This window comes from Physcomitrium patens, chromosome 2 (assembly GCF_059467195.1).
Source record: "Physcomitrium patens ecotype Gransden chromosome 2, ASM5946719v1, whole genome shotgun sequence".
NCBI lineage: Eukaryota > Viridiplantae > Streptophyta > Bryopsida > Funariales > Funariaceae > Physcomitrium > Physcomitrium patens.
Genome location: NC_143411.1, coordinates 18,585,786 through 18,599,110, shown reverse-complemented (window position 1 = coordinate 18,599,110; position 13,325 = coordinate 18,585,786). Strand labels below are relative to the sequence as shown.

Genomic DNA, 13,325 nt, shown 5'->3' with positions numbered 1-13,325 from the left:
AACCAATAAAAAATAATGGTAACCATTTTAAAAACTTTGTAAAAATATTATTTATTTTTCATGGATCTTTGGATATATATGATGCTAGTAGAAATTAGTCACTTCAAAACACAAATAATTATATTTTTTGTTTTAATATCTTGTATTTTCTATTTTATAAAAAAAAATTAAATAATATTTATACTTACAAAAATTAACCATTACTTGAATCTATGTGTATTGGCAGAGGCATCTACTTTTAAATAATACTCTAATTATGTTATAAATAATGTTGAAATTTTATACTTAATTGTTTTAATTACATTAATTTAAAAGGGTAATTATATTAATTTAAAAGGGTAATTATAAATTAATGTTTTAAATTAATGCTTTAAATTAAGTATAAAATTAAGTATAAAATTATGTAAATTAATGTTTTTATAATTATAATTACCCTTTAAAATTAATAATTTAAATATAATTACCCTTTTAAATTAATGTTTTAATTACTTTTAAATAATACTCTAATTATGTTATCTTACTTTATTACTAATCTTAATTTTTTACTAATTTATAACATTATTTATTTATAACATTCAAGGGGAAGAGACGTTATAACGATTTGATGTCTTCAATGACGTTACCCACGCTAATATTCGTACACGATATTGTTAGGGCTGACGTGGCTAATGGACTGGGCGTAGCACAGTGGAAGTCCCGTCAGAGGCTTCCATAAGGTCGAACACCGTGGCTTGGAGCTGCTTGACGAACGCATTGCTTGGCAATGGCGGACTGCGCTGTGGATTAACTGACTCGCCTCGCTGCGGACACTGGCCGTGAGCCTCACATTAAGCGCTACATTCTCATCCAGAACGTCGGTTTTGTGTTCGCGTCAAATTTGCCGTGATTAAAACAGAGGGTGGAGATATGGAATGGTGATAACTGAAATTCTTGGGAGTGGGTTTTGAGAGGGGAGGAAGTTAGGGTTTGAAGAATCGAAGGTCGGGAAAGGATTGGAGGTAAATTCTCAGGGCATAGGTGCGGTGATGGACGGGTTGAAGAAGTTAGAGTATCTTTCGCTGGTGTCGAAGGTGTGCACGGAGTTGGAAGCGCACATAGGGTGTTCTGATAAGACGTTGGCGGAGTTTATAATTGACTTGGCGCAGAAATGCGAAACAGTGGAGCAGTTTGGGAAGTCTCTCAAGTCCAATGGCGCCGAAATGCCGGAATATTTTGTCAAGACATTGTTGACGATTATTCACGCCATCCTGCCGCCTGTGAGTAAGGCGGAGCGGGAGAAGCTGGGCAAAGGTCTAGGTGGGGATAGTGACTTGAAGCGGGCTGCGTTCCCGGGATTGGCAGTGCCGGACAGTAAGCAGCGGGTGCGGGAATTGGAGGACGAGCTCGAGGCGGATGGAGTCGGAGTTAGGGTTTTGGAGGGTAGGAGAGATGAACGGGGCAGGGGAAGGGATGGCGGACGAGGTGGTGAGAGTGATGGTTTTTCCAGAGAAAAGGAGTTTCAGAGGTACAGGGACAGAGATGGTAGTGGGGAGAGGGGCGGAAGGCGGGACAGAGAGAGCGATGGCGGGAGGAGGGATGGTCGTGAGGAGAGGGATGACGGTGGTCGGCGGTTGGATACGAAGGGGAGAGGATATGACAGGCATGATGATCGAAAGAATGGAGGTGAGCGAGCCAGAGACAAGGACCGAGGCGGTAAAGGAGGTTATGACAGATCTGCTGGCGAAAGCGAGAGAGGCAGAGGTAGGGGCAGGGGTGACGATTTCGAGGATGGAGATAGAGATTGTCCTGGTTCGCGGAGTTATGTCCCAAGTAGGACTCCTATGGTGGACGAGCCGGAGCTGTATGGAATATATAAAGGGAGAGTGTCTCGGATTATGGACTATGGTTGTTTTGTGCAATTGTTAGGGGTTAAGGATCGGAAAGAGGGACTAGTGCATGTGTACAATATTGCGTCCCGGCGGGTTGTGAATGCTAAGGATGCCGTCGAACGGGACCAGGAAGTTTGGGTGAAAGTTCTCTCTATAAGTGACAAGAAGATAAGTCTTAGTATGCGAGATGTGGATCAGAAAACAGGAGAAGATCTACTCCCCATGAAGCGTACGACAGCTGAAGAAGAAAACTTGCATGCGAATCCATCTAGCTCGAGCTTGGCTCCAGAGATGCGGAAGGGACTTTCGGGTATTACTATTGTTGACGAAGATGATAACAATTCACATCGTAGACCTATGAAGAGGATGAGCTCTCCTGAGCGATGGGAGGCCAAGCAACTAATTGCGTCAGGTGTTCTAGGTGTCAAGGACTACCCGATGTATGATGATGACGGGGGAGGTATGCTCTATCATGATGAAGGTGCTGAAGAAGAGCTTGAGATTGAGCTCAACGAAGATGAACCGGCTTTTCTTCGAGGTCAAACTCGTTATTCAGTTGACGTGTCTCCAGTGAAGATTGTGAAGAATCCTGATGGCTCATTACAAAGGGCTGCTATGACACAGTCCGCGCTTGCTAAAGAGCGGAGAGAGTTAAGAGAGCAGCAACAACGGACAATGCTCGATTCCATTCCCAAGGATTTAAACAGACCGTGGGAAGATCCCATGCCAGAGACTGGTGAGAGACATCTAGCCCAAGAGCTTCGGGGAGTAGGTCTATCAGCATACGATATGCCAGAATGGAAGAAAGATGCATTTGGAAAAGCTCCCACTTTTGGGCAGCGGTCAAAGCTCTCGATCCAGGAGCAAAGACAGAGTCTACCCATCTACAAACTGAAGAATGAACTTATCAAGGCTGTGAACGATAACCAAGTTTTAGTTGTGATTGGAGAGACAGGTTCTGGGAAAACGACACAGATGACTCAATATCTTGCAGAAGCTGGTTACACTACTCGTGGAAAGATAGGCTGCACTCAACCCCGGCGAGTCGCTGCCATGTCTGTAGCTAAGAGAGTAGCGGAAGAGTTTGGATGCAGACTTGGGGAGGAAGTAGGCTATGCAATCCGTTTTGAGGATTGTACAGGACCTGAGACGGTGATCAAATATATGACAGATGGGATGCTGTTAAGGGAGATTTTAATTGACGACATGTGTGCTTCATATTCTGTAATCATGCTTGATGAAGCTCACGAACGTACCATTCATACAGACGTCTTGTTTGGGCTTTTGAAAGGGCTTGTGAAACGCAGACCTGATTTGCGACTAATAGTTACTTCGGCAACATTGGATGCGGAGAAGTTTTCGAGATACTTTTTTGATTGCCCTATCTTCACCATTCCCGGAAGAACGTATCCTGTGGAAATACTGTACACGAAGCAGCCGGAGACTGATTATTTGGATGCTGCACTGATTACTGTCATGCAGATTCATCTCACAGAACCTGAAGGTGATGTTCTTCTTTTTTTGACTGGGCAAGAAGAGATTGATACTGCGTGTCAAATCCTGTATGAGCGGATGAAGGGTCTTGGGCCCAATGTCCCAGAGCTTATTATCCTCCCAGTTTATAGTGCTCTGCCCAGTGAAATGCAGACAAGAATTTTTGAAGCCCCACCACCTGGTACAAGAAAGGTTGTTGTGGCAACAAATATTGCTGAGGCCTCTCTCACAATCGATGGAATATACTACGTCGTGGATCCTGGATTTGCAAAGCAAAACGTTTACAATCCGAAGCTGGGATTGGACTCTTTGGTGATCACTCCTATATCGCAAGCTTCCGCAAGGCAACGAGCAGGACGGGCAGGGAGAACTGGACCTGGCAAGTGCTATCGATTGTACACAGAAAGCGCGTATAGGAATGAGATGTTGCCAACAACAGTACCAGAGATACAAAGGGTCAATTTGGGTTTGACAACATTGACAATGAAGGCAATGGGGATAAATGATCTTTTATCGTTTGATTTTATGGATCCCCCTCCACCTCAAGCACTTATTTCTGCTATGGAACAGCTTTACAGCCTTGGAGCCCTAGATGAGGAGGGTCTATTGACTAAGTTAGGAAGAAAGATGGCAGAGTTTCCGTTGGAGCCACCTCTTTCTAAGATGCTTCTAGCTAGTGTGGACTTGGGTTGTAGTGACGAAATCTTAACTGTTATTTCTATGTTGCAAGCTCAGAATATCTTCTACCGACCACGAGAAAAACAAGCACAGGCTGATCAGAAAAGGGCAAAGTTTTTCCAAGTGGAGGGCGATCATTTGACTCTTCTGGCAGTGTATGAAGCTTGGAAAGCGAAGAATTTTTCAGGTCCTTGGTGCTTTGAGAATTTTGTGCAATCTCGGTCATTGAGGAGGGCTCAAGATGTGCGAAAGCAGCTTCTTACAATTATGGATAGGTACAAGTTGGATGTGGTGAGCGCGGGCAAGAACTTCACAAGGATAAGAAAGGCAATAGCAGCAGGTTTTTTCTTCCATGCAGCACGGAAGGACCCCCAGGAGGGTTATCGAACTCTGGTGGAGAATCAACCAGTTTATATTCATCCAAGTAGTGCTTTATTTCAGAGGCAGCCTGATTGGGTTATCTATCATGAGTTGGTCATGACCACGAAGGAATACATGCGAGAAGTGACTCTAATGGACCCTAAATGGTTGGTTGAACTGGCTCCTCGTTTCTTTAAAGTTGCTGATCCCACAAAAATGAGCAAGAGGAAGCGACAGGAGCGAATTGAACCTCTTTATGATCGGTACCATGAGCCAAATTCATGGCGACTTAGTAAAAGACGGGCTTAAGTGCCTAACCTTGGAAGTAAATTTCAGGCAAGTTGAGTTCCTCTGCACTTTGATGGAGGGGATGTTATGATTTTTAAGAGAGGCCGAGGAAAGACTGGCATGAAGCAAACTCTCCACCAGCAAGTGCTGTTTCATCGATGTGCTGATTTTGCTCTACCGAGGCTTGACTACCAGGACCTCACATCAACGCCGAGTACTTTTAATTCATTTTTTTTTTGACTTAGCGCCTCACTGCATATAGCATGGTCATTAATGTTGAGTAAACAACTGCAGCAGGTATCAGCTTGTTCGTCTAATTTGACTAAGATTCCGATCTCACGAGTCAGTCAAGAGAAGCCTTCACACAAACATGTATTCTAGGTCAGAGCTCAACATGGTAGTAGTCTACTTAAGGCTAGATTAGGAACTTCTTCAGTATCTGGTTTGGTACAAATAGTTTCAATAGAGGTATGCCGATTCTAGATTTGAAGGCTGGAAATGTTAGATAGTCTCACTTTCCCAGTGGGAACTGGGTCTATAAAAAAAACCACATAGATCTCATTTGGACATGGATCAAACACCTCTCAACTTCTGACGCTGGAGATATCACGTAGGGTCTAATCTTTGTAGTGCCATCAAATTGCAGTGCTAGACATCCAGCGGCTCATTGAGTGGAACTGACGTCTATGTTCTTTCAGTATTCGACAATTTTGTTAACGTGTAGCTCAGTAAACCTTTTCTGTATCTTTCTACGCATTTCTATTGAAGGTCTGGACTCAGTTCCGCCTTGTTTTAACGTGCTTGACTGGGGTGCCTAGTAACTCCGACCTGCATATCTGTTCAATTTTTCTTCTTACAGGTCTAAGCAGACCATGGAACACCTTAATATTCAATTCATGTAGACCACTAATAGTTATCCCTAGCATACGTTTGCAGTTGGCCAGTTACACCCGTGTACAATGGCAACGCTAGTAAATCATTTTGATATTCTTGTGTTAACAATCTGCATTTGGTGCTTTTATAAATAAAAAACCGCTTATCTATTAGTATGCCATTTGAATTGGTTTATCCATTTCAGTTCTTTTCATTTAAATTTGAAGTGTTTTTATACCCATAGGACAAAAATTGGAGCCAAATTGTAAATTAACATTTTTTGGACCTCATGTTACAATTAGGCCTCCTGTTAAATGAAATTCATAACCTAGGAATTTCATAGTATACTTCATTTTGCTATGTAACTGTGGCTTCTGTTAATTGTCATTGATCACATGGTTGCATGTCACTAATTTACATATTTTTAATTTATTAAATTTTAACATGATAAAAAAATAAATAATATACAGTGTTAAATAAGTCTCCATTGTTTTCCTCTTCATACGTGAATTAAACACATAATAAATCATTTTGAAACTATCCAAAACAACATCTATCTACTGACACTAATAAAAATTCATATCCCTTCCAATTACTCTAAATTAATTTTCACACAGTCAACCTAATCTGATTAATTTCTGTAATTTCATTTCATTTTTATTTAACTTTAATACTGTGTTAACAAAAACCTGATTTCAAATAAAATGCTATCATATACTGCAGTGTACTAAATTAGATTTATTCTTTTTAAATAAGAAAATTACAAAATACCTTTAAAGCTTCACCAATTTATAATTAACCCAAGCTCCTTTTGCAAAGATGATTTCAAACACACCTCAATTTTCCACTTCAATTGAGGTGAACACGTAAGGCATAGATCCTGGTTGATAGCCGTTAATGTCCAGGCCCACACCCAGGATTGATAACTGGTTGATACACCGACTTCTTCATCGCGCCTGGTTGGGGTTTGCACTAAGTGCCGTCGGTACTCTCAATTGCCGCTTCGACTGAAGCTTGCTCTCTTGCTCGGGCACCGTCTCTCAACTTTCAAAGAGCAGTTGGGTTAGCTGCTGGTGCTTCATTTGGAGGAACTAGAAATCCGAGATGGCAGTTCCAGTACATCCCGAGGACCCCGCACCGGATCAACCTCAAACACCACCCCCAGTCCGTGATTTTCTTCAGGCAAGACTCTCGCTAGAATTCCACGCTCAAAGTTAGATGCGTTGGTTTGTATTTGCTACAACTTTATCTTGATTCTTTATGTACATTCGCTGATCCGTTTGTGATGAGCGTAGAATCCGAATTAGGGCTTAGAGTTTAGTTTCAGTTTCAGAATGGTGCTGGTTATGCGGGATTGGAAGTGTGTTTATGGTGCGCCCAGATTCCATTAGGAACGTAATTCTCAATTATGGTTTAATTTCAGTGGGAACGTGTGAGGTAAGCAACGCTCGAAGCATCAGAGTAATGCAGGGTTTTCATGAGGGGAATATGCATTTCGGGGTGTTTCACTAACCATGATGTTCTTTCGATGTAGTGCAGGCCGCTAGATATGGAGATTTGGAAGACGTGCAGAGGTTGCTCGCACAGGGGACCTCTGTAAGTTCCCAAGATGTTCAGGGCCGGACTGGTATGCGAAAACAGTTCCTCGCAAAAGTAGGAAGTTGCTGTGATATCATGTTAATTTAGTCCTTCCTTTGTGACTGACCGCTCAAGAGGTGTTGCCTTTTGGGGTTGGGAGCAGCTCTACATATGGCCTCAGCCAATGGCCACCTTGACGTCGTGAAATGCTTGATTGAGCATGGGGCCGTAAGTACATCTCCTTTATCAGAAGTGAAGAAACTTTTAAGAGACATGGTTCTGAAAGAAATGTGTTTGTCTTTTCTTAGGTTTAAGTCAAAGTAGGTGACGAACTTGGAGTTTTTTTATTATTTCTTGGTGCATATTTGAAATAAAAATTCAGTCAGCATTGAGGAGTTTCTCGATCCTTATACTATGGCTTGTAATTAGGTTTAGCCAGATGCAGCTTTATGGGCGGACTGGCAGCTAAATTGTTTTTTTTATGCCTTTGATCGGATGGTCTTTTATTTTTATATTTTGCAGAATGTAAATATGTGCAACTTGGAGCAAAACTCTCCTCTGCATTATGCAGTTCTCAATGCACACAAACCTGTAAGCGCAGTTAGGCTTGCAAGTAGTTTTTAAGGTTCTTATTTGTTCTAACATATTCCTGGAAATACGTGTTTCGCAATTGAAATCCATTGCTTTAGGTTTTAGTTCGTGGAGTTATAAAATATGCCCTAATTTTGATGTTACTAGTGCATTGCGCGAGAGGGTTTTGAGTTCTTAAGTCTGGAAATGTTTTGTCCATGCTGCGTGACATACTTGTTTTTTAATGCTGAAATGCTTTTTGCAGGTTGTAGAGTTCCTTATTTCCGCAGGGGCCAATGTTTCTGCAATCAATAGGTACGATCTCTAATACTTTACTATGCTCATAGTGCGGCCTTTTTATGGTTTTGGATTAGGTTATAGTATGTAGGCCAGATTTTGAACACCACTAATTCCCCAACACCACTAACCAATCATCAGCGTAGTGAATTATACGTGCACTGTTCAGGGTTTACCATGCACTAGAATTTCCAGAACCTGTAATTATTTCGCAAACCAATCAAAGATGACTGTCAGGCGTGCAAGGAAAGGACATAATGATACAGAATTCAAAGTGGTCCTGTTTAGCTCTATTTTTTAATTTATTTTTTGGTTGTCTGCCATTTAAGTAAAACATGAAGGGTTGTCTTTCGGATGTTTAATCAACAGAAGGGAAGTTTTCCGTTACTTGGACCCGGGTTTTGTCATTTGCTAGAATTTCCTGAGTGTGTGTACGCTATATGTTTTTCCTCTTACGGTAGAATGGTGTGTATGCAGGTATGATAGAACCCCAGTAGATGAAGCGGTAAGCAAAGGTGATGTTTCGTTGATTGAGTGCATTACTCGAGCAGCACCAATTGCAGAGGAACCTACTAATGGCGAAGCCAATGGAGCTCCCGATCATGCTTCTGCTATGGAAGAAGAGTGATACGAATCGCCTTGCAATGCAGTTTTTTCAATTGTCTACATTGGTATGCGAAAGCGCTTTTTATGTATACGGTCCGGAGCATGTATATGCAAAACTGTATATTGTATCAGTGTTGGAGAATAACCACAGAATGTAAATTTCGTATACAAAGAATCGTGGGGTGCACCGCTTGCTACTTTCCTGAAGCATTTTAAGCCAACAGGTTGTGTCTTAAATTTCAGAAATAGTCCGTGACCAAGTTTGAGTGGCATCTCGCATCATTTGCAACGTCAGCAAGCAGTGAAATGACGCACGAGATCGGTCTCCAGGTATAAATTCCACATAACGACGTAGCCCGATATTTGATATGCAGGACATTATAAAACTCAAAAATATGTTCTGGAGAAAATTTCTAAATTACAGTTTTATGTACAATTGGGGCAAACACCAGGTCGAGGACAACCAGATGGTAAAGGAAGCCTCAGATTTTCCGTGGTTCGGAATGTCCGCTTCACCATTTTGTCTACATACAGAGTGCCCTGCAAGTGGTCATACTCGTGCTGTAATATACGTGCCTTCCATCCTTTAGCCGTTAAGTGCAAAGGTCTCCCATCTCTTCCAAGGCCAGTAACTTCGACTTCCGAGTGCCTTTCCACAAGGGCCCGATATCCCTCAACGCTGTCCCATTGAAACGCCAAGAAAAATCATGGTAAGGAAGTTGTCTTCAGCCATAGGCATATCACCGAAATGATGTGTGAACCACTTATTTAAGCCGAACTACTTCGCAGAACATGATTTGAAAAGAATTAGACCTTATTTAAAAGGATACGTTTAAAGAAAAAATCGATCTGTTTCTCCGTTGCATCAAGAATGAAAAGAATTTAGTCACAAGGATAACGCCGAACCTGAGACAACCTTCGAAGAAGTATGCTGTGCCGCGGCCTTCCTTCTTTTCTATCTTTGGGTTAATGATAACCTGCCCATCGCCGAGGTAAAACTTAGCCAGTAAAATATAAGTCACCTAAAACATCACTTCAAGTTGCCGTTTCCGTATATGCCTTACTGGAAAGTAGCGCTCATTCATTCACATTACTGACATAGCTACATCATCCTGGTCCAATGAGTTATTTCCAGCCTGAAACACTAACTCGCTGCGCTAATGCTTCGTAACGCCTAGAGCCACCTTAAAAGACACGAGAAGCGGCAACAAGGTGAATCAATCAGGATTTACCAAAAGATCGAAAGGTGATCTCTGTTGGGCTTCGCATTCTTCAGGGGATGTGTAACTCATAAGTTCTTTCGTATCCTCCAGCACGATAATCTACCCATAAGTACCCCCGCACACCCACCAACAGATATCAAGGGTGGGTGCGACAAGAGGCAGTTGCATGAAATTCACGTCGAGCAAGTTGTGACAGCAAAAACTGCAAGTTACGAATTGGGTTTGTCGACGCGGGTTAACATGTTGTGGATTTTCGGCGGAACAGCTGGTGAAGCTGCGTACCTGAAGAGGGACCCCAATCTGAGGAGCAGCCAAGCCTACACCAGGGCCGGCACGCATGACGTCCACCATGTCATTGATGGTCTTCTCAATGAGTGAGCTCCCGATGTTTTCTCTCTTCACTTCTTCTGCAGGCTTGTGCAGCACGGGGTCTCCTGCCTGCACCGTAGATAGGGTTCGATCACTCGTGTCAGTCAAGATTGGTTTATCTTTCTCAAAGCAACCTGAAATTGTGCATCCCTACAAGACTATGCGTGACAGCAACTGAGTGTGAGCATTCGCTACTTCTCACATGAATACTTTCAGTCGTAATAACCAGATATGTTAGGCATTGCCGAAGGTCCACCAAACCCTACTTGTAAGGACGATCAATTTTTATAGAGGGAAGTGAATCAGGCTCAACGATCCGCTGCCAGAGGGACAGTGAAAATACATCATTCTCAGTTCGTTCGCGATGATCAAGTATTAATCTCGTCGATTATGGATCTCAATTACATAACGCGGTCCGCACATGCGCAGATCAATCACCATCTACACTTGGTTTTGCCATCCTCGAAGTACGAAGTTGACTGCAACGAATTGGTGAATTTTTACGAGCACGTTAGGATAATGAGTCGATACCAAAGGCATTGTGACGGTGCCACGCTGTTAAGCATTCATGGTGTTCTCACAATTCAGTATTGCAGCTCAAAATTGTAGTTCTAGGTTCAACAACAGTCGAAGGCCCTCAAATTTGAAACACAAAAAAGAATGAAATGGTTGGGTGTGCGTGCGAACCCACTTGCACAACGTCCGGAAGTTGTTTCTTCCCAAAACCGAAGAACGCCATGGGCACTGTCGAATCCCTGGCGTCCCGCACCCGCGACGGCGCATGACAGACACCACGGAACGGCGCCGGGTCCATCAAATGCGACATCGCGAAATCCATCTCGTCCCTCCGCAGCAACCCACTCCTCCTGTGCGTCACAAATCCTCTCTTCTCACCCATGCCACCCCTTCTTCCCCTCGCACCACGGTCAAAATGCGCAAGAACATCCCGGCACACGAGCCTCTCGCTCGATGCCGATACCCGCACCCAATGATTGCCCGGTCGCGGACTATTCCTTGTACGCGATCTCCCTCTGAAAGGGTCTGTAAGAAAGGGTCTGTAATCATGACCGTGTCCGCCCCTGACACACACCGTGATGTCCCTGGCACACCCATCTCAAACCTCCCCACAGAGTCACATCGCAAGGTGGTTGCAGCGGCTCTTCTTACCTGTGATGCGCAGGTAAAGGGTACGCTTGTTGCAACCCTGCAACAGTAGATCCCCCTAACCAGCTCCATAGCCACACAGATCACCACCTCGGGTGATCTGATTCCACTACCGGCTCACTGTGATGCTGATGCTGATTCCAAGTAGACCACCCCACAACTACGTCAGTCTTCTTCCCTCTGCCTGCGACCATACCATCTCGACATGTCAGTATTGCACATTCCTAATTGACAGAGATTCAACCACCATCTTCTCCTAAGCACGATTTCTATTTTTTTCTTCCAGTCAGGCGCCTAATCCTCCGTCGTGTCCATTTTTAGACAGTAAACATCCGTCGCTTGTTGGCACTGGAGCGTCCACCCCATCTGACTGTGGAAAAGAATCCTGGTCACATAAAACTGTACATTTCTTTTGGGTCTCTGAAGTTTAAGTGGGAGATTGGATATGAACCTTATCCTGGTTTGCGGGTAGAGTTTGGGTTCTGGCAGAGTGCCGGAAGGGGCAGTTGGCTTGGGAGGTTGTAGAGAGATCTTTACTACCTGTGTCGAAGTCAAGAATGTCTACTTGCACAAGCAAATATTCGTCCACACTCTGGTGCAATTTGTTCAACAGCAACTTGAGGCATACTTTCGCGACGGATTGCATCTCGTCTGAATTGCACAACTGAGAGCTAGTTATCGCGGCAAGGCAGATCCTGGAAAACTTTTCGCAGAAAAAAATTCAGGTTGTGCAGGGATGATGCCAGGCATGATTATGTGAAACTAACCAGCTCATTACAACAGAACCGTAACTTATCAGTAAAAAAAACCAACACTCTCTCTCCTCATCGACAACAAAAAAACACCAGCATTGAACTTAACTTCAGCTTCGGATTGAAAGTGAAAACTCTTATCACAACTGCAATCAATCTGGACGCTGAGTGGACACAGTTTGAAGAGCCCTGGAGTCTTAACAAATCAAAGGAAATTGTAGCTCACACACCAGATTTTTTCGGCTGGAACTGGGGCCGAGATTAGAACCCTTGTGATCACTTGCCACTGTCGCCTTAGGTGAGAGCAGAATGGAAGGCTGACGTGGCGGCCACCGACGCCAGCTGCAGAGCGCCGAGCATTGCATTCTGACACCGACAGAGTGTAATACTCGTCTTATTCCTCTGTCGGTGGTGCGCTTGCAAGAATACGGACCTAGACGGAGTTACGGAATATAGATCAAGACTGGGTTTACGGGGTTCATCCGTCTTATGAACCCATAAACCAAGCCTACATCCAAAAGCCCCCCAGAGCTGCGCAGCGGGCTGGTCCAACGTCCTTGCGTTTTTGACAGTATAATATCTAATATATATATATATATATATGTTTCTCCTCTAGAGCGTTGTTGTAATGTCTAATTGTATTTGATTAAGTCAATGATTGATGATTACAGTGACCAAGTTATTAACTCAATATTTTTATGTTAATTTAATTGGTTGTTCAATTACATCAGGTGCAACCAACCAAGTAAATCGATTTCATGCAATTATTGTCAATGATATAAATCATAACTAATTTTAGTAATGAAAATACAATCTTATATTACCAAAAGGGAGAAAGTAGACAATTAAAAAATAGATATAGAATTGAAATTAGAATGGTTTTTGCCAAATGCAAAATAACTACAAAATCTTGAAACAAGATAAAACACAAGAAAAGCATTCAAATAAGTGAAGAAGTCCTCATTCTTGCTTTCATATGTATATATATATATATATATATATATTAAAGAATTACATGGCAATGTTCTCTAAGTCAAATGACACATGTCCAACTTGCAAAACACATGTCTAATTTATAGGACAAGTTTTCAATATGTACACCACATGACCAACTTATACTCAAAGTGGCTAAATGTACAACATGTGGCCAACTTAATGGCCAATTTGTCAACCAACTAATTATTTATGAACTTGTGTAAAATCTA

General features: G+C 42.7%; 3 protein-coding genes and 1 long non-coding RNA gene across 6 annotated transcripts; 3 read left to right on the top strand and 1 right to left on the bottom strand.

Annotated features, from left to right (window-relative positions):
* Nucleotides 1–761: 761 nt before the first annotated feature.
* LOC112277974 (putative pre-mRNA-splicing factor ATP-dependent RNA helicase DEAH5) lies at nucleotides 762–5,488 on the top strand. The gene has a single exon (XM_024510910.3). It carries the CDS (start codon nucleotides 1,026–1,028, stop codon nucleotides 4,707–4,709), a length of 3,684 nt encoding a protein of 1,227 aa, XP_024366678.1. The 5' UTR covers nucleotides 762–1,025; the 3' UTR covers nucleotides 4,710–5,488.
* A 1,084-nt stretch (nucleotides 5,489–6,572) lies between these two features.
* On the top strand, nucleotides 6,573–8,787 carry LOC112293673 (uncharacterized). Its single transcript, XM_024543375.3, has 6 exons — nucleotides 6,573–6,743; nucleotides 7,101–7,188; nucleotides 7,303–7,367; nucleotides 7,662–7,730; nucleotides 7,975–8,024; nucleotides 8,484–8,787. The coding sequence occupies exons 1-6, from the start codon at nucleotides 6,666–6,668 to the stop codon at nucleotides 8,632–8,634; spliced, it is 501 nt and encodes a 166-aa protein (XP_024399143.1). The 5' UTR covers nucleotides 6,573–6,665; the 3' UTR covers nucleotides 8,635–8,787.
* A 67-nt stretch (nucleotides 8,788–8,854) lies between these two features.
* Nucleotides 8,855–9,590, top strand: LOC149989773 (uncharacterized). Its single transcript, XR_016501783.1, has 2 exons — nucleotides 8,855–8,942; nucleotides 9,065–9,590. It is a non-coding gene; the product is annotated as an uncharacterized LOC149989773 (long non-coding RNA).
* LOC112293654 (peptide deformylase 1A, chloroplastic) lies at nucleotides 9,009–12,504 on the bottom strand. 3 transcript variants are annotated; one of them, XM_090248230.1, is made up of 7 exons: nucleotides 12,351–12,504; nucleotides 11,820–12,063; nucleotides 10,896–11,552; nucleotides 10,118–10,273; nucleotides 9,845–9,934; nucleotides 9,519–9,589; nucleotides 9,009–9,291 (listed from the first exon to the last, which is right to left on the bottom strand). In XM_090248230.1, exons 3-7 carry the CDS (start codon nucleotides 11,100–11,102, stop codon nucleotides 9,039–9,041), a joined length of 777 nt encoding a protein of 258 aa, XP_090104356.1. In that variant the 5' UTR covers nucleotides 11,103–11,552; nucleotides 11,820–12,063; nucleotides 12,351–12,504; the 3' UTR covers nucleotides 9,009–9,038. The 3 variants fall into 3 exon arrangements, with proteins under 3 accessions (XP_090104356.1, XP_090104355.1, XP_024399106.1); XM_090248229.1 differs by having other exon boundaries at nucleotides 10,896–12,071; nucleotides 12,351–12,472; XM_024543338.3 differs by lacking the exon at nucleotides 12,351–12,504 and having other exon boundaries at nucleotides 11,820–12,072.
* Nucleotides 12,505–13,325: the final 821 nt, after the last annotated feature.